This window comes from Lepisosteus platostomus, chromosome 9 (genome assembly GCF_059453375.1).
Source record: "Lepisosteus platostomus isolate fLepPlt1 chromosome 9, fLepPlt1.hap1, whole genome shotgun sequence".
NCBI lineage: Eukaryota > Metazoa > Chordata > Actinopteri > Semionotiformes > Lepisosteidae > Lepisosteus > Lepisosteus platostomus.
In genome coordinates this window covers 52,016,912-52,037,528 of record NC_142619.1, presented here as the reverse complement: position 1 = coordinate 52,037,528, position 20,617 = coordinate 52,016,912, and the positions used below count along the sequence as shown (strand labels likewise).

Sequence of the window (20,617 nt, the reverse complement as noted above, 5' to 3'; positions counted from 1 at the left end):
CCTAATGCCCTTTTTAGCCTAACCTGCACTGCACATGTTACTCTGATTTCTTGCAGTTCTTGCAACATTTTAAAGATTGTTTGAGGTCAATAGCCATCTTTCTGGGATCACAAGATGTGAACCCAGGTAGGACATGGTAGAAATTCAGAGTGGTCTCTCAGACAACAGTTAACAATCCATTCCATGGTTAGTGCAGTCACAATCACCAGTGTAATGTCACTGAGAGACTCATCTCGTGTAAGGTAAAAACAGGGTGGCCATTCAGACCATCCTGTCACTTAGGTGGTTAATAGCTAGTTGATCTGTGGATCTTATTCAGCTGTTTCTTGAAATAAGGTAGGGTAACAGGTTTAGCAAGGTTCATAATCTAAGAACTTAATTTAACCTGAAGTTATTTGTACAGCACAGCAAACCCCAAAATACCCTGTTAACAGTACATCTCATTCAACTTTCACCTCTTTGGACTTCTGCCAAATGAAGAGCAGCTGAAGAGTTGTTTTCCAGAAACATAATCCTTCTGACCACATGCCTTGAGAAATAAGGGACTCTGGACTGTTAGATCTCTACAATAAAGGATACATGGTCACTTCATCCATTAAGAGTCATTTTTAGAAACCTCCCACATAAGTATTCTTTAAAGAAATTACAAAATGGCCAGTTTCATCAGGGATCTTAGATGAGAGGAAGAAAAAAGTTTAACAAAAATATAAAAGAATGTGATGCCAATTCTATTATTTGGGCTTTCACTATATACATATTACACTAAAATCATTATCTTTTTTTTGCTTCTGCTTATTTTTTAAGAACTGACCTTTTTTTTCTGGTGCCTTCTAGCCTGCAATACCCTCCTCCATGCTGGTGTGCGTGTTAGGATCATTTTAGATTGGGCAATCCCAAAATAAGTGATGGGAAGACACCTAGATAATGCTGTAGATGAACTAAATACATTTTTCATGTGGGAGGTCTACAGGCAGGGATCATCAATGCAATGCAGGAGTAAAACTCTTATTATATAGCACAAATGATAGGGGTAGGGCACTTTGAGAGGGCATTCCTTTGATCGGCAGTTGTCTCCCAAAACAAAACTAATTCAATTAAGTACACCTGTACCTAATCATTCTGTAGTAGTGATTGTAAATACTGGGCAAAACCCTCAGAACTTTAAAATCTATTGTGGTGTTTCTTTTCCTCTTTAACTTTTGTTATTGTTGTTAAGGAAATGGTAAGAAATGTATACTGATGGGGAGGGGGGGGGGGGGGGAATAAAAGCAACATTTTCTGGAATGAGAATACTATAGTTGTATTTTGTACTTTCACAAAAAGTTGTCAATTAGTTTTAAGCCCTCTGACCAGCAATACAGCTTGTGCAGTGAGGCATTGCAACTTGCCAATCACACGAAAGCTCGTTAGGTGCAGTTTTACCCAACGAGGTCCAGGTGGAACAATGCCTGATCAGGTCACCTTTAAAAAGGCCTTAATTCAAAGCTTAGGTCACTGCAAGAAAAAGGCCACACTTAGTCAGTTTTCTGTTCATTCCATAATGCTTCAAATGTCACCAGACACAAGGGAGAGGGCCATTGGCATGCTGCAGGCTGGTATGTAATGTGCCAGCATTGCCAGACACTATGGAGTAAGCCGCTCCACTGTGTCCCGACTACAGAGTTTTCAGCAGACCGACAGGACAGATGAATGTCCAAGATCTGGTCGCCCTCAAGTGACCACACCAAAGCAGGACCGACACATCAGAGTGGTCCATCGTTTCAGAACTGCCACCTGTACTGCAGACAATACCTGCATCAGTGACAGGACAGTAAGGCTCCATGCTGCTGGCCTTAGAGTAAGGCAACCTGTCAGAGGTGCTCTGCTCACACCTCCTAGATGTCACACCTGACTGGCTTGGGCCAGACAGAGGCTGCCATGGACTCGTCAGCAGTGGCATCAGGTCCTCTTCACAGATGAGTCACTCTTCCGCCTGTTCCATTCAGGGCCAGAGTGTGGAGGAGGAGGTGTTGCGTTTCTTTTTTCCCCTTCAGTGTATATATATACAGGGGATGGGTAAAAGGATTGGGGTTTTACCTATTCCTATGAAAGGTCTTGTCCCTGCTTTAGGCCAGACAAGGGCACCTATGCCATTCACAGAATAAGAAATAGTACCTGGAATAATCCTACTATCTGGAATCGTTTTCTGTGGGTTTCCACATTAGAATTCCAAGAGCTAAATACTTACCTTGGAAGACATTACTCGGCATGTGCACTGTATTCCGCTGAGTATTTAAAGGAGTCTCTTGGAGAAAAGATCTTCAGTCTATATTTAGACTGATAGGAAAGGAATTTGAGTGGCTGTCAGGGGTGCCAGACAAAGACTGAGAAAGAAAGGCCAGCAATAGAGTATTGGTTACATGCAAAAAGCAGTGAAAACTTCCTACCACCACGAGGTCCTGCTGATCTCCAGAGTCTTCTGAGCCAGGTGGTCCAGAAGCTCACTCCACCAACACCAGCCTGCCACAGGACGGTGCCGCACTTGAACATCCCAAATCAGAATCGGCCAAATCTCATGCACTTGGACGCACGCTTGCAAACAACAAACTGATATGCTACAGAACCCTGAACAGACAATAGACACTACAGTAGCCGAATATCTGAGGGGAAAAAAAACAGCAAAGAGAAACGGACCCTGGTGAAGTACAGGCTCAGTGACCACAATCGCAGCCAAAGAAACTGGGTGACAGACAGACCTGGGAGAAATGGAGATGGAGATGCACTTGAAACTAAGAAGCTGCTTTACATTTTCGCTTTCAAAGGAATTGCATTGAGAGACTGTAGAAAGCTGTTAAGGGCCATCAGATCATCCTGTGGGTGCGGTTTCAGGTGCCCAGTGTGTAGTGACCTCCTGCAAATCATGGAAACAAGCTCCTTCCAACTCCTAAGAAAAAATAAACCCCAATTGTTCAGTACTTACACAAATCACAATTTAAGTTCACTTAAACAGTGGTAACTTATCCAAGAGTTGGTTCAACTGTATGGAGCAAAATTTTAAAAGCAAAGTTTTTATAACTTAGAATTGATATCCTTGATTCTTAAACATGTTGCATGGGAAGCTTCTAACTGTCTGAATTCACTGAAGTAACAGGTGTCTTTTGAGGCTCTTTAACACGCTCGTCATTATTCAATATATTTTAACACTTCTCCTTTACCCTGATAGCCATTTATTACACTGTATTAGTTAGAATCGGATTTATTCCAAACATTCTTTGAAATATTGCAGAGATTTGAAGTCGGTGGCCATCTCTCTGGGCCCATAAGAAGTGGCAATGTGCAGGTCATATGGAGAGCACAGAAGTTTAGAGTGTTGCTTTATTTTTACCACCTTAAGACCATCAATTTGGTAGGGGCCCTAAAACTTTAAAGATCTTTGGATAAGGTTTGAGACAACATCTAAAAAATAAACAGTTTTTGCTGCTCCATTTTGCAGTGGAGGTGGCACAAAAAGAAAATTGTTTTTCTCTACAAAAGCATCTTTTATTTTTTTCCCTCTATTAATTTCATTAAACATGGTAAAACTGAAAACTACACAGCACATTACTCTGAACAATCACCGGTCCATGCATCTGAAAAGAGAACTACAAGATCAAGTTCTCTTGAGTTTTTGACAAGTTGAGTCCTTAAAAACCTGTTCTTTTCTCTTGTTAGGGCCACTCCTCTTTCACTTTGTTTTCCAGGTAGGCAAAAACAACCGTGCAACTAGATCTTTATTCCAATTAATTTATTCACAAAGTTATCACATGGTGAAAATAGTTTTGATATAAAAATTAAATAGATTCACGAAACTTCTAAATTTGATATAGATTACAATGATTTATTAGAAACGTGTTTACAAAGAATTTGAAGCTGCTTTGCATTTTCAGATTTTAGCTTTCAAAGGGATCACACTAAGAGACTGTAGAAAGCTGTCGAGGGCCATCAGGTAATCCTGTGGGTGCTGTTTCAGGTGCCCAGCGTGTACTGACTCTTTCCAGCGCATCGTCCTGACAGGAATGCCAAGTTTCTCCCAATGCCGAGTGACTCTCTCTACTTCTTCACAGTCACTGAGCGGATCATTGTCACAGTAGAAAAATAAAGCTGGAGCTCTTACTGGATTGTTCCAGAAGACGTCTATGGCACGATTGTAGTAATCAACTGTATACTTCTTAAAGAGACTAAAATAAAGAAGACTGACTTTCTGCACCAGCCCTTCAAATCGTGGAAACATGCTCCTTCCAACTCCTAAAAAAAAAAAAATTCAGTACTAACACAAATGCCCTTTTAAATTCACTTAAATAGGGCTAACTTACCCTAGCTTTGGTTTAACTGTATTGAGGTAAAATAGCAAAGTTTTAATATCTTTACCTTGTTATATTTACTATGACAAGCTTCCAACGTTCTGAATCCATTAAAATGTTTTTGCAACATTTCAAAGATTGTTTATCGTTTGAAGTCAGTGGCCAACTTCTGGGGCCACAAGACATTAAAATCGGTGGAGGAAAGATGCAGGTCATAGGGAGAGCATAGCAGAGGTTCAGAATCACTGTAGTTTCAGAGACCAATCCATTTCATGGCATGTGGAGACACAATCACCAGTGCAACAGTACAACATTCTAGTGAATCATCTAAGACCATAAGAACAACTCAGAGGAAGCCATTCGGTGTGTCCTGTCCCTTTAGTTTTTAATAGCTAACCGATATGTGGATCTTGCTCAGTTGCCCAGCTTCAGCTTGTACTCGTGTGGCTTGGAAGCTTGCTGTCCTGCCTAAAGTAATTTTATATTTTTGCAGCATGACCAACCCAAAACCACAGTATATGCCTCTTTTGGACCTATACCAAACAGTTGAAAGCTGAAGATTTTTCTTCAAGAAATTTACAGCTTATGATCACACACGCTGTTTAAATGAGGAATCTCTGGACTGTCACCTCTCTAGAATATGATACTTGGTCACTTCATTCACAAAATGAGTCACTCTTAGAACCCCCTCCCGCTCATAATTAGAAGCATAATAATTGATTCTGTTAGAATATTTATTACACAAAATGAAACTACAACCGCAACCGATCCTCCGACACCTATGTGCAGAGGTGCCCTTCACAGTGTGATTTTCTTTGCAGCATGCTTACCTGATGCCATGTGCTCCACAGAACCCACCACTAGGCTGTCGAAGATCTGACCTCTGATCCTATTCGTCAAGCTCTGGTGCTGCTGCGCATTCCTGGTGACGTGGACCATTATCTGAGCAAAAGTATAGCCTCCGATGGAAAAGCCGTGAACCAGCAGTGGACGGGAGTTAAACGTGTCCGTCTGTAGCAGCTCCAGTACCTTTGCACCGTGGTCCAGCCCCCGTCGTGGCCAGAGAAACTGGGTGACATCACTTTCCACAACCAGGACGTCCAAGCCTGTCCTGAAGTAGATCTCGCAGTACTTGGCCACTGCCTGAGGCCGGGAGCCCAGCCAGGGGAGCAGCAACATAACAGGCTTGGGGCCAGCCTGTGAGAGCGAAGAGGCCACCTTGGACTCGTTCTTATAAAACGTGATGAGTTTGCTTATCCTCTGGGCAGTGATTCCCGTAGAAATAGGGATTCTGGACAGCATTTTTTCAGCCGAAAACCTGGAAACCAAAAATTGTTGTAGGCTGGTGAAATGCAATTGATAAAATGCAAAAACGTGTCGCTCAAGAGTTTCAATTATGAAACGTCCTGAGCCCTTTTGGGTGTAGTTTTCCTGGTACGCCGGCTCTTACACACACTGCTTGTCGGCCGTAAGCGTTACACTCTCCCCCGCTTAAATCGCCGTCCCCGGCGAAGGGCTATCCCACCCCGCTCTGACACCAATGTAACGCAACGGGGGCTCAGGCGGGCGCCCTTGCCGCATCTGGTCGGCCCCATCCCGACTGGAGGCTCGAACCCGGGACTCCCGCGTCTCTCTGCAGCGACCTAGCCCCTTAGCCAAAGAGAGATCTCTCCACAGCCCAGTAGCTGTGGTCCTGCTATCACAGGGAAGGGCGGTGACGTCACCCGCTCTGGTACGCCGGCTCTTACACACACTGCTTGTCGGCCGTAAGCGTTACAATATTAAATGATATTTCCCTTGCTCTACCACTCATTACTATCCTAGTACATAATAATACAGTGATAGTAAAAGGTACAAAAGTTCATTCTTAGAATTGCCAAGAACTGGAAATCGCTTATTCAAAACTTGTGGGCATCATTATGTATGCTGTAACTAAGGAAATGGTTTTAAAACTATACCCGACTTGTGTACGCCTTACATAATGGAGGAAAAGTAAAAACCCACAGTTGGTTACTTTTAAAGACTCTTTATCAATGTAAGCTACCACTTAATGATGTCACGGTGCCTCTTTTAATACTTATCAACTGATTCCAGAGCAAACTTAACTCTCATTTAAGAAACTCCATTTGCAAACTATAAACTTCACTGTACAACTTGTTGAACCAGACGTACGACATTTTTCAAGAGAAACAGAAATGCGTGTCTCGCAGGTTGTAGTTGGTGTACAATATTTAAAAATATAATAACGCATTTATACTCGGAGAGCAATGAATACGTTTTGCAAAACTGCGATCCAGTGAAAAACAATCGCCAAAGCGGTTCGGTTTTTACAAAACCCTTCGCCCCCCGTTTACAGAAGTCGAAGATGAGAAGTGCCTGACGTTCGCATCACAGAGGTCATTCAAGTCGGCATGCTTCCTACGTACAGTACAATGCTTGCAATTACGAAGTAAATGTTCGTTTTTTTTTCGTTAGACAATTTATCGTGCAATCGATTTTAGTGATCTTCCCCTCCTTTTCTCTTACGAAACACGATGCAGATTCCCCAGGTTACCGACTGATCATTTATGGACGGAAAACAACAATTCATCGAGTCATTTTCAAACGTAAAACGCAGCTAACAGGAAAGTATTTTATACGCAAAGAGTGGTGGAAAAAACGTATTTTATCAACTATAACATAACCTACCACTGCCTCCGCCAGTTGCTATTTGCCAGTTGTAGTGGAACACTGTAACTCCTCCCCTGCCCTGCCCTGCCCTGCATTAAAATAGCAAGTTCAAGGAAGCTTAATTGCTCGAATTGCAGCTAATCATCCAAGCCAATTGATTTGTAATCTAAAAAAAGACTTGCATGATAAACAGCAGAAAACGACACGCTGTTTGTGCAATGGCGCGTTCATCAGTTTTGAGCACTTGTTAGAATGATGCAACGTACAGTATCTCTGGACAACTATATCATTTGCTACAGAGGACAATAAATTGTAGATAGTCCCTCGCTGTTAACCATTCGCTTGTTCTGATGCAAACCCTACCAGTCCCGGGCTTGGTGTGGTTTTGTAACTTCACGTGACAGTGATGTGCGAGTTGGAGTTTAGTTTATGATCAATTCAAGTGACTTTATCAGCATGAACTATGCATTACCATAGCACCAAAGCAATACAGACAACCATTAACTAACTACAACTGCGATAAGAAATTATGTACAGTGTACCTTAAAATTGTATAGGACAATAATCCGCCGAACATTAAGTAAAACTGTAGAGGCGACATAACATCACTGCAGCAGCATTTAAGGTGGAACGCAAAACGCAAAAAATGAGAAGCCAACTTCAGCCTCGTAAGAAACAAGACGTATGCTAAATTGTCAACATTACAACGTTAATCGACAAATATATGCAGGATAAAACATAACACATGTTTCTGTGTTGAATATTCTTAAAGGAAATCAAAAGACACTGGACAGAATTTAAAGAACAGTTACCATCACAATTAAATATTTACAAGGTTGGTAAGCAACTAGATGAACAGACCAATTCGATCAAATGTGACGAACTTTCCCCTTCGCCTTTGACCTGTGGGGTCAGTGCCTCGAGCTGGCCTCTCGGGGTGTTACAGTTCGCAACATACAGTATAGTGGGCCACAACTCCTATCACAAACCTGAGCTCTTCGTATTCCAGGGATTTACAATCGTGGAAGCTGTGACTTTTTAAGATGGACGCAGTTTTCAATACTTTTCTTTTTTGTAATGCTCATTAGTGGATACTAACGCAGTTTCGCTCTGTGTACATTTGCATCTTTGTAATTTACAGAATTTCTACAGTTTTCTATGCCTCACTTGCCCTTTTGTTAAGCCCCTCGCGTAGCTGTGATACAGAAACACGAAAGAAGCCGATTCTAAAAGGCCATTGTACGTAAAAACCTAATGCTTTCGTTTAACCAATGCATATGATCCCCCTCTCGCTTTATTTACAAGTTATGTGATCGAAGAGCCTTAAGCTAAAAATTATGGAAATGATTCTGATCATGTAGAAATTTAACTCTTTTACAAAGTCCTAATAAAATTGTCAAAGTTTATTTGAACTGCTTACCCAAGTTGTGCAAAGCCAAAGGAGTGGCTCAAATCTTCTCTGAATCTTTGTTGTAACAGCAGGAGAGTAAGTGGTAGCAAGATGGCAGCAGTGCAACCTTTAGATTCAGCAGGGGTCTTAACTCTGTTCAAACAAACTTCTTTATACTATTTTCTTGATTTAGGCAGTGACAGTTTTGATGTGTGTGCTTGACTCAATAGAAACCACTTAATCAGTGAGCGTGAGCTGTCTATTTAGTGTCTGCATGGTTTGATAATTCACCTTTTGAGTTCACTAATCAAACCTGCCACAATTGGGATCTGGGGACATTTTTGGAATTAGCCACATTTTGATCTTGACATCCTCACGGAATGTGGGGTGAGTTGTATTCTTGAGACCTAATCAGTTTGGTCTGTCTCCATTATAAATCAAACAGGACAGATCATTCATAAAGTATCATATATACAGTCTATATATATACACTGTATATATGAGATATACAGTCAAAGTATCATACCTTATACAGTCTAGAGATAGCTGACAGGCCTATACGTTGCCTTCCTTCTAAAAGAAAGTCTTGCAGTACTTGTCAAATTGGAATCCTGCCCTGTCAAAATTTGAATAAAGTAGCTGGTGTTTTCTGGATGCTTTCCATCTTGAGTCTAGTTTCAGGTGCTAATGCCAGGCCTTCAGGAAATGCATGTTCAGTGTTGGATCCCAATGCAAATTATATAACACTGGGAGCAATCATTAGATTACAGGTTAAGAAAAACAGACTAAAGAGATAAGCCTTCAGCCTCAACTTAAGAACAGGGGCATCTCTTGTATTTTGTTTTTTTGGAAAGTCATTGCACAATTTATGGGCCCTGTAGCTAAAGGATCTGCCACCAAGAGATGTGAACTAATCGATGTACAGATCTGGTGGTTTTAATTTACTTAGAAAGAGGACAGTTAATTCAGAGTACCTTATGGCAACTTGGAATCAGTCAGAACAAACAGCGATGTACACACATTCAAAAAATACAATTTTATTTACGATGGTAAAATCTGCAAATAAACCAATATAAGGGAATATAGCTATGTGCCCTAATGTGCAGAAAAGCTGACAAATCACTCTGGGACCGCAATAAATGCGATTAGTCAATCTCAAACATTCAGAAATGCTTGAAGGACAAGTAAATGTCAACTTCTTTCTTGACTCATCTTTATTAAACTTCCAAATTTGGAAACAAAAGTTGACCCCAGTGTGTTGAACCCTGATAGCCTCTCTCTCTCCCTCTGTTGTGGTTGCTGCGCCGGACACACGTCCGATTAATAATGTGCTGTGTTCTCCGTTAAGAAGAGCCCGATTTTCTGTCGATGCTCGTCTGTCCATCGTGTTACACCGGGTCTGTTCAGAAAGCCCCATCTCTGCTCCGTCATGAGAGCTAAACTCGCGAACCTAGCGATCGCAACCCCTTCCTTCAATCTAGACTATAACTCTATTTTATCTTTAAACGTACGATACTTCGATCCAGAAAAAAAATTTTTTCCTTTTCTGCGCCGTGTCGCCAGCTTCTTTTTATTTCGGCTGAGAGCCGTGCGCTCCTTTGAATTTTATCTTTTCTTTCCTTTGCACACCTTTTTACTTCGCTCCGTCCCCTAACATCGGCCTGCATTTGACCCGTTAATAACTCTCCCTGATCATTGCGATAACATCTGAAACCGCCCCGAGTCGTGCGCCTGGGCTTCGACCATATCTCCTGCTGCAGAACCGTTTCCAGCCTTCTGCAGCATTAAAAAAAAATCAAAATATTGAACAAAACATTAAGATGGAATAAAAACATAACATGGGTTTAACATTCTATCTCAAAAAGAAAAGAATGGATGACTCAAAACACATAAATGCTGGTTTAGCCTTTAAAGCTAATTCAGTTGATTTAATACAGGCTGTGAGGGCTGATCCTTATGTCTATATTGTGAATTTTAAGGTGAAGTTGAAATACAAGCTCCCTCTCTCATGACATTCTCCCAGATGATTGGAGTAAAGAGGTTTAAATCCTTTCTCCCTTATGAGGAAGATCTTATAGTATCCCACACGGTGGGGCTATTGGTCCGTAGCAACAACTTCAAAACTTGTCTCGAGGACAAACGTAACCGCGCAAATATGGGGAGGAGAGTGCATAAAACAGAGAAAAGACTAGCATTTAAATGGACACAAAACTGCTTGTCCTTAGGTGTACCCCTACGTCACGGCTCAATATGGCTCAAGCAGTGGCTGAACCGCACTTCAGAGTAACCTGAAGCACATTTGAATGAATAAATTGTGGTGGCAAGAATCTAATCCTCACAGCTTTCTCCGAGGCTCCTTGGGGTAGCTCCTCATCTGCGACGGGTGCAACCGAGGAGCTGACCTATATTATAGAGACCGACTATATTGGAGTGTGCTTTAGGGCACAAAAAAATGTGCAATTAGTTTTCAGTACAAGTGCTGTGGCTCAATGCCCAGGAATTATGAGGATGTTGCTGGGTGTACAAGGGAATTTCATTACTATATCCCTTATAGCATACTCCTTACACCATAAATGTAGTCTATCTTTCCCCCCAAAATGGTACTGTGTGACTCCCTTGTCCCTAGAGAGATGGATTTTCCCACTATTAAGACAGAGCACCAGTGTCTACAAATCAAATAACACCATTTATTGTGCACAGATGAGAGTCTAAACTTAACAGGATAGGGAACACATTCCATACCTTTTTGGAACAAAGAAACAAAAACATGGCTTAACCTTCTACAAGTTAGAAAAGTCTCCTTGTTGTAACCCTGAGATCTTTCTTAGCCAGGGGATTACTGAGACACTACAAACAGTATTAATCCTCCTAAATACAATTCCCTCTGAACCAAAAACGAAAGGGTTTATATCTCCAATTTCAAAGGTGATCAATACTAATATATTCCCCATATAGCAGGGCTATGGATCCACAGCATAATTTTTTAAAATGGTTTCACAACTTAGAACATTGTACTTGGTACTCACATGCTCCAGACATCACGGACAAGACATACTGTACTGTAAAAGTAAACAGAACTCTGATAATAAACAAATGACTTGTGTCATCACAGACCCTACTTCGTGCTATGGCTTTGGCAGCAGCCTTACTAAAAGCCGCATCTGAGTGCATACACACACACACAAACTAATGAAGGTGGCTCCCAAAGAATTTTACTCCAGACCATACAAATTCACAAAACAGTAAGACCAGGTTGACATGAGACATTGCTGTTTTTTTTTTCCCCCAAAAACATTCTGATATATTACAGGGGCTGTGGGGATGAGCTCCTGCTCTCACAACATAACATCTGTGGATTTGCTCCTTGATTCGCACAAGTCCCCAATACTACCTGGATAGTTTTACAGATAGTATTGATTATCAAGCTCGTCACCAAGTCCAACTAATTGGTCTACATGCATGTTAACGTTGATCTGCTATTTTCTTAGTTGTCACAATGAGGACAATATCTTTGTCTGTTGCTTCTATTTGTGCAATGCCTCTGTTAGGAGGTTAGGAATTCTGCTATTCCACACCAAGATCAAGAGAATCACCAGTTCAGAAATATTGCAATGTGTTTCTATACATTTACAATTGCTAGTGAAGTATCATATTTTGGCACACTACACTGAACCCCACAATCACAAATTGGGAAGCAGGGGAGACTGCTTAGACTTCGGATCTGCCAACATGTTAGGCAATTCAGCACTGTTTATGTACAGTACATCTCATCAAATAATACGCATCTCTAAATACCAATAACTTTCCAAGTGAAACTCAAGGAGACTGACTTCATTTGTTTGGCATTTGGTTAATTAAATTCATTGCATACTCCACAGAGAACCTCAAGACTGGCAAAGCAGGTCAGTTAAATATATTGTCTCTTCACTGCTGGAAACTGTGACAAGCCTGTAGAGGTCATCAGTACCAAGGGAAAAAAACAAATGGAAATACAGAAGTGTTAAGTAGTTCTTTGAAGTTTAAAAGAAGAATAAGACCATCATATGACTCTAAATAGATTCCTTCAATATTTTTCCCCTGCAGTTGGTTTTCAATGTCTTTATTTAATTTATGGTATAGCACTGCTGAATTGATAAAGAATTATGAAAAAATTGTGCATTGCAGTTAAAAAATGTGGATTTTGCGTATGCCTTATGTGAGCTGGGTATCTTTGTAAAACTGGGCAGTTGAAGACCCAAAGGGGATTTTTTTAAAGTGGCATTTGTTTCTTAATTTTAAAAACTATTCATTTCTTTTGTGAGCTCATAAGAAGAGAGTAGAGGTGCCAGATTAGTTCACTTTTCCCTTCCTCACTTCTCCACATCAGTATTATCATTATCAATGCAGTGTTTTCTCTAGGAGCTCAGCTAGTGTTTAGATTAACTAAAACCTCAGAGGCCTTGCTCAGCAGGATCACTTTCAAAAGCAGCCAGGCAGATAAATTTGTGTGTGGAAAACCATCGGAGGCTGAGAGATTTACCAGGCCTCTATGCTGATGTCATATGTTTAACTGCCCCATCTCATCTATTGTTCCTGTGTGTCCCCATTGTGTGGATCCATTTTGTTTAGCTACGCACAGATTAGATTTAATGTGACCAGTTATATATATATACACACACACACACACACACACACACACACACACACACACACACACACACACACACTGTTCATTGATGACCTCAAGTCAAAGATTCCTGGTATGCTGTCTGGACTTTTATTGTCTGGAAAGCTTTTATTGCTGGTACATGCTAAGGTTTTATTAACATTCATACATGGTCTTTTTAAAAGTATTTTTATTGCATTTTACATAAGAAAAAATACATGATGCATCTTAAACTGTAAAAAAATGTTAATTGTTAGTACAGTGTTTCAACTGAGAGTAATTAACGGGAGGAGAAAATACAAAATTTCCAGTTCCCTTCCCATTTCCCACTCAATTCGTCCCTTACAAAAATGATAAAGCTAAAGGAAAGAGACAGACAAAAAGAGAGCATAGCAAAATACTCAATATACTAAACAGTCTCTAGGAATAAAAAAAGGTGGGAAGCAAGTCCTGTCAAGATTAATCTGAATATCCAACTGGTAACCGATGGAGGTCTAGGGAGTAGAAAGGATGCTCACAGACTCAAAATAGTTCAGACATGGTTGTCAGGCTTTACAAAAGTAATGGTGGACCTGTTAAGTATATACAGTGATGTGAAAAAAAAATTGTTAGCTGTCATATGAGGTTAGATTTATCTACTGTTAAGAATGTGTGAAGGTCCGATATGGAAAACTATGGAATATTAAGAGGGTGCTCTTTCTTTTTTGCATCACTGTATGTGATTTTCTCCAACTGAAGAAACTGCATTATATCTCTGATTCTTTGAACAAATGTGGGTGGGGCAGCCTGCTTCCAATTAAAGAGCATAAGGCACCTTACAAGGAGAGTTGCAAAGGCTGTCAGATTATTAGGAGACACACCAAGAAAGCAATAAAATGAGCAATAGCCAATAAAGTATCAAAACTGGAAGACCAGATATGAACCTGCCTAGCACAAAAACCAAACATACAGTATACACGAGTGGCAAGGGCCTGCCCACATCTGGTACATGTTGGGTTTAAATTAGGAAAAATCTGAGCAAGTTTAGATTTTGACATATGTAAGCAATGTATAAATTGTGAACTGTATGAAACTGTATGAAAGCAATGTGTAAGCCTTAGACATTAAACCTGGTGTATGTCATAAGGTGAGAGTTCAAGAAGATAATCCATCAGTTCTGGGGGAGAACCTGATTTGCATATATTGAAAAAAGTAGGAGTGGGGTAGATTATTTCTAAATTGCTTGAATGATAAAAATGCTGTTTTCAAAGAGATCTCAATTTGTCACCACCCCATTTCTATGCCAATTAAGGAATATCTGGTAATTGAGGAAATGGGGATACATGATTGGTATTAACAAGGGAATGCAGGGAGAGAGACATACTGTGAAGCAAACCACTGGTTTCAGATAGGAAGACTGTTGTATTATGTTCTGAATAAACAGAAATAGGGGTAAAAAGGAGCACCACAAGATGGAAAAGGTTGAAGGTTTGTAAGATTTAATTTCAGTTTACAGCCAAGCCAAATCAGATGCCACTATAAAAGGTCTTTCATATTTCCTGCACAGTAATAAAACTGAAAATGAACTACCATGCCACCCTCTTTTCTATAACAAATTGCAGATGTTTGGGGGGGTTATTCTGAGTGAAATGTGGAAGTATTTTGATTGATCTCATTAAAAAAGTATTTTAAAATATTGTAATGGTTCAAATAATACTGTATATAAATATATAGGAAGCACAACCATTGTAACTGAATCAATTTTACCAGGTACTGATGGGGGGATGGTGAACCACCAGATGAGATCTTGTTTTGTGTATTCTAGATGGGCGGTGAAGTTGACTTTCAAGAGAGGAGACTAGAATCTTGTTCCTATGACTATTTGATAGGAAAGGTTGGAGCTTTCCATTTTAAAGGGTAAGATGGGGAGTGGATATTGGGTGGCAGCCTTTTTAATGGGGGGGGGGGGGGGAAATCACTCATCAATTTAATTTCTACTGTAGTGTCTCCGGGGCATAAGTTTATGTAAATGAGACAAAGTACTCACACTACACTACTCTTCTTTAATTTCCGCGGAGTTTTTCTCTGTTCCAAAATCCATCAAGTGCCACAAATCCGCGTCGTGTCTAAATCACAAATCGTTATCCTTTTTTCCTTCCGTTAATCAGTACAAACGCCAACCCGATTCCTCTATCTCCTCCAACATATATTCACCTACTAACTTCGGCGCTAGTTCGCTCTTTCCGGGGCATATATATTTTGTTTCCTGACGAGTCACACCTGTGTCTCATTTTTTTTTCGGACTAAGCCCTTTCCATCTGCGGGTCAGCTGGTTTCTCTTGGCGGCCATCTTGCTCAGGTCTAAGTCGAGTATATTGAGCTGATCGTTCTTGAAATACCTGTCCTGGATGGCCCTTCTCCTGGTCATCTTACACTACCCATAAATGATCAAAATGCTTTAAAATCAACACGGTATGCAGAATAGAGTTAGATTAGATATATAAATAAATCCTACTGTACTCACTACACTGTGCACCTCACATGAATCACATAAAGAGATAGCGAGCGGCTCAATAGCCAAGGCAGAAAGAAGTGTCGAAAGTGGACAACCCTGCCTTGTTCCGCGGTGCAGGGTAAAGTATTGCGCCCGAGTTGAGTTCGTCAGGACAGGCGCTAAAGGCAATGAGTATAATAAATTGGCCCAGTTAATAAAAACAGGGCATCCGTGGTCTTTTTATTGCCCTTGAGAGACTCATTTTGCTATTACTTCCATGAAACCTTGAACATAAAAGATGTGCAAATTATTGAAGCAAAGCAGGTGAAGTATGAATAGAATTCACAACTGTCAACCCACTGAAGCTCAAGAGGCGGTAACCTAGCCAGCACCTGGATGGGAGACCTCCTGGGGAAAAACAAAGGTTGCTTCTAGAAGAGGTGTTAGTGGGGCCAGTAGGGGGTGCTCACCCTACGGTCTGCGGTCCAGGATAATGACAGGGACACTAGATCTGTGGTGTGTGTACTATTACACTATGGCTGCTGTCACATCATCCGGGTGGATGCTGCACATTTGTAGTCCTGGTGGAGGGGGTTCCCATTACCTATAAAGTGCTTTGAGGGGAGTGTCCAGAAAAGTGCTATATAAGTGTAAGGAATTATTATTATTATTATTATTATTATTAGTATTATTATTATTATTATTATTATTATTATTATTATTATTATTATTATTATTATACATGTAACACTCAAGGTATAAAATGTACTGCTGCTCTGATCAGAGACAGAAGATTTAGCCCTCTCTCTGAGAGTCGGCTTAATGATGTAATTAAAAATCTCATTCCATTTTAAATAACTTTCATGTTAAATATTAATACCATGGGCTATTAATCTACATGGAGCTTTGGTAAAAGATAATACTGGAGAAGGTAGAACAACAGATTTTTTTGTTTTCTTTGAGAAACAAATGGAACTAAGCTGGACCATGAATTATATTTATGTATCAGATACATTTTTTTATTTAAGACGTGATACCTAAATGGAATGAAGTACAACAAAAATAGAATACCAATGCTTAGACAGTGTGCTTCACCCTTCTCAGTGAAGTCTATTCATTATATCTGAACTAATTACACAGATTTCACTTGCATACTGATCTTGTTTTTAAGTCTTCCTAATGTAGTATTAGTAATTCCAGTTTGTATATAAATGTGGTGATTAAGGTGCTGTGTCCCAGTTATACATGTAATTTAAAAAAATCGTAAGTTCTCATTCAAATATTTAAGCATAACCATTCTTAAGCTTTTGTCCATTCTTTCTATTTCTTTCTGTTTGCCATAATTTCTGATTATTTATTGTGGCAATGTCAATATTAACCACCACTACACTATGAAGTCACTCATTTGATATTTACTAGTTTCAGTTAAACAATGGCATGCATATTAGAAACCAAGCAACAACAAAAATCACTGGCTGTCAAAATGGTATGGTTGTTTTTATGGAAGCCTAAGTTAAATTATTATAACTTTAAAAAATAATGCAGTAATAAGTGAGTCATGGCATGCAGAAAAGGGGTCTCAGGATGGTTTCGAAAGTCTAACATAGTCATCCTCCATCTAAATCCATCTGTGCAATACAAAAGGCCTGTTCTTTGTCTAAGCAGCCCTTGTTTTGTAGCTGTAGACAATAAAACAATTCATTGTTGCTATAAAACAAAGCATTCTTATGAATCCCACAAGCTAGGCATTGTGCTGTCTTCCTAATCCTAGAACATTGTAAATAGTAACGCTGTTCTGTCACTGCATTTTCATATTTGTGAAGCCCAGTTCCTAAATGTGTTTCTTTGCTGTACAGATGTTAAGCGCATGCAGTTCAGCTGATTCATAACCTGTCCTGTGGATTCAGTTTGTGCACTGAAAGACAGTTCACAAATGAAAACGTATATTTAGTATTGTTCTATTTAGGTCAACAATTAAAGGGAAACTCACAATATCTCAGACCGGTTATTAAATCTTGCTAACAACATTAATTCATTGACAACCATTGAAAAATTTGACAAATTTCAAATTAAGTTCAAAATGCCAAATGTCGTGAAAGTACTGCAAGTCAACATGTTGTAACAAACAATTTGTCTCCCCACGGGCGAGAGCAAGAGTTTACGCAAATTGTGATGTGGCCCTTCCTGCTCACTAGTCACTGTAATGATTAATGTAATGCAATGTACAAGCGAATAAGTAGTTTGTGCACAGAAACCTGCTGTGAAGCAGAAATTTCTCTACAGAAAGTTTCCAATGTGATCGGTTAACAAGTAAATTCCTTTTACTTTTAAATTCCTGAAGTCAAAAGCAATATTTCTATTGGATTAAAAGAGATGCCCTGCAGAAACTCAACAGAACAAATATTGGTTTGTTGAAAACTGGACTCACCATAGGTGGGCTTATCTGCATTGAAACTAAGCCTGCTTCACTGATGAATCAAAGTTTTGTGTTAACTGTTGACAAACCTGAAGTACAATTAAGAAAGTATAGAATAGGAATGTTGAAATGACCTCACTTGCTTCTTTTCCCTCTTGCTTGACATTATTCCAGCAGGAACATGCTGCTTGTGTAACAACTTTCTTGCGAAATGAGAATGTGATGCCTATGCTGTGAATGGTCCTTTCCTTACCTACATTGAGGTGGGGTAAAATGGCACAATGTGGAGTGTCTAGAGCTTCAACAGCGGTCAACAGATACACCTTTAAGTTCTACAAGAATGGAACTAAATCCTGCAAAACAGCATCTGTCACCTGGTGTAGAGTGTACATCACAGATGTTCATTGCATCTAGGAGTGGCCACACATGCTAGAATCCTTTGACTTTCATGGTGATTTTAACGTTATATCTGTTAAAAAAAATGTCAGTGCATATACTGCTACTGAAAAGGTTTTTGTATTTTTCCTGAAAACTGTTTGTTGCAGTTTTATTGATTCATTGATTCTCAGTACATATCCATGCAGCATCGAACCACAAATCCATTACACTAAGGTGATATCCCCAAAAAATGAAGTGTGTTATTATAATTACACTTTAAATGGACATTACACATCCCCATTTATGAAGTGGAGGTTAAATAAAATATATGTAATTAATGCAAGGAACAGTCCACAAAATATAAATGAATATACATAATCAATGTGCATACCAATTATCCTTGTCCATGATGACTTACAAGATAGAACTTTTATAGAGAGTATAAATACAAGAACAGTAAGATAGAACACATTAACACAATCACAATATGACGCACACAAACTGGAAAACATAATGTGAAATCAGAATAATATTAAGAGGTAAATTAAAAAGAAACAAGAATCTTAGTCATATTTCAGACTTGTAAGTTAAACATGCATACACAAATTTTTTTTAACCATTTGTAACGTTGTGAGGAAAGGGTTCTTTCAGCACAATTATGTGAAGACAAGCTATAAATTGGTTTGATAGAGTTTCAAATCGTACAGACTGCATATTCATTGGAACAGATGATGAACCATAATGATTCTTACTGTAGGTTAGGTAATTTTAATACTAATAATCCCTCCATGGCTACTTGAAACATCTGTTATCAACAAATTAAGAGCAGGTGGGTGGTAAAGATCAGCTCTTCTGTTGCAATTATTAACTAACTTTTTTGCATAGCTTATACTGGACAAGTCATCTGCCTCAATTACGTGAGTAGAAAAGACATCTATATCAAGTCCCCGAAACTCCAAGTGTTTACTTCAAAGCTTACTTTTAAGGTACAGTATGAAGTATTAACCTGATTCTTTCCATCCATTTTCTAATTGCTTTATCCAATATAGTGTCATGGGGGAGCTGGCACATATCCACCTTTTCTGTTCATCTTTTAATGCACCTGATTTATTAAAAGATGAACAGAAGACACATTATAAATTCTACCGGTATGGTCTGCAAATGATGTTTGGCTACTATGCAAGAATTTGTTCCAGAAATCAATAAGATTTAAGGGCCCCATTAAATAATTAATTCAGTTGGAATACCAAGCTAGGAAACAGTGGGCTCTTGAGGACTAGTATGAGAAATCCTGCTTTGGAGTCCACGTGATAAATCTTCAGAAATGTATTATTATTTATTTATATACCATTATTTATTGGTATTTGTTCTGATAATATTACGCCAATAATTCTTATTGTGCCAATTAACATACTATAAGGTTCATTTCAGATGAGCCTCTATTTCAGTCAGGAACCACATATTCATCTTCTAAACCAACAGGGGGACTGCATTCTGGTTATATTTCTCTTTTTTATATTTGCTATTCATTAATTACCTTGGGAGACCATATTTCCCAAAGCTTAAAGCACGTTGTCTGCTTTTTTACTTTGTTTTCTCCATGTTGCTTTTATGCTCCCTTTCACCCAATTTCCAAAACACAAGATTATCAGTTCGTTTCACAAAAACAAACTCCGTGTCCAGGATAAACTCTAAATATTAGATTACAGATTATTTCATTGAGCTACTGAAACATTTTGTTTTTGTATTTAGCCTTGTTTGCAATCATGTGATATAGCCAGAAAAAACATTTTTTGATTAAGAATTACTAGGAAAAGTATATTAACGATTCAATAGAAAGCAAATGTTTAAGACAGAACCTGCAAGAACGTCTTTGTATTAGGCAAAAATATGTGGCCACATATAGTATATAGTCACAAAAGAAGATGCAAGATTTAGCAACAGGCAGTGGAAATTTGTTTTACAAAAATTTAGACTCCATCACCTAAGCAGGCACTGTCAAAAATACCCTGGGCTCTTCCAGATGAGCCAAAATATGACAAAAACTATGCACTGATCTGAATAAAAGGCAATAGCAACTTAAAGCATTTGGAGAAGCATTTATTTTTAACGGTACACATCTGATCGTGGGAGTTTTCATTGAGAATTTCCATTGTGTATGCCCAGATAAGTGAGAGTTCTCATAACATATTCGATCATAAGGACCACCCTTGGGATTTAAATGATCATTTTTTGTGTGTGTCCCTTAAAAAACTTGCAGACTGCTTAGTGTTCTCATTGCCCGAAGCAAAAGCCACTTTCAAGCACTGGAAGCCTATGGGGTCAC

The 20,617-nt window shown here is 39.3% G+C and overlaps 1 protein-coding gene across 3 annotated transcripts; it reads right to left on the bottom strand.

The window, feature by feature from the left end:
• Positions 1 to 3,748: 3,748 nt before the first annotated feature.
• On the bottom strand, positions 3,749 to 8,541 carry LOC148655206 (transmembrane protein 53-A). 3 transcript variants are annotated; one of them, XM_088645519.1, is made up of 3 exons: positions 8,410 to 8,541; positions 5,150 to 5,637; positions 3,749 to 4,263 (listed from the first exon to the last, which is right to left on the bottom strand). In XM_088645519.1, the coding sequence occupies exons 2-3, from the start codon at positions 5,619 to 5,621 to the stop codon at positions 3,902 to 3,904; spliced, it is 834 nt and encodes a 277-aa protein (XP_088501645.1). In that variant the 5' UTR covers positions 5,622 to 5,637; positions 8,410 to 8,541; the 3' UTR covers positions 3,749 to 3,901. The 3 variants fall into 3 exon arrangements, with proteins under 3 accessions (XP_088501645.1, XP_088501644.1, XP_088501643.1); XM_088645518.1 differs by lacking the exon at positions 8,410 to 8,541 and adding an exon at positions 7,979 to 8,250; XM_088645517.1 differs by lacking the exon at positions 8,410 to 8,541 and adding an exon at positions 7,008 to 7,437.
• Positions 8,542 to 20,617: the final 12,076 nt, after the last annotated feature.

What these genes read in the sequence shown, in the direction of transcription:
- LOC148655206 (XM_088645517.1), bottom strand. Translation starts at nt 7,084, where the DNA reads ATGCAGGGCAGGGCAGGGCAGGGGAGGAGTTACAGTGTTCCACTACAA. An exon ending in AGCAACTGGCGGAGGCAGTG is followed by an intron (nt 5,638 to 7,007) that starts GTAGGTTATGTT and finishes TTTGGTTTCCAG; the next exon opens with GTTTTCGGCTGAAAAAATGC. An exon ending in TGTGGAGCACATGGCATCAG is followed by an intron (nt 4,264 to 5,149) that starts GTAAGCATGCTG and finishes TTTTTTTTTTAG; the next exon opens with GAGTTGGAAGGAGCATGTTT.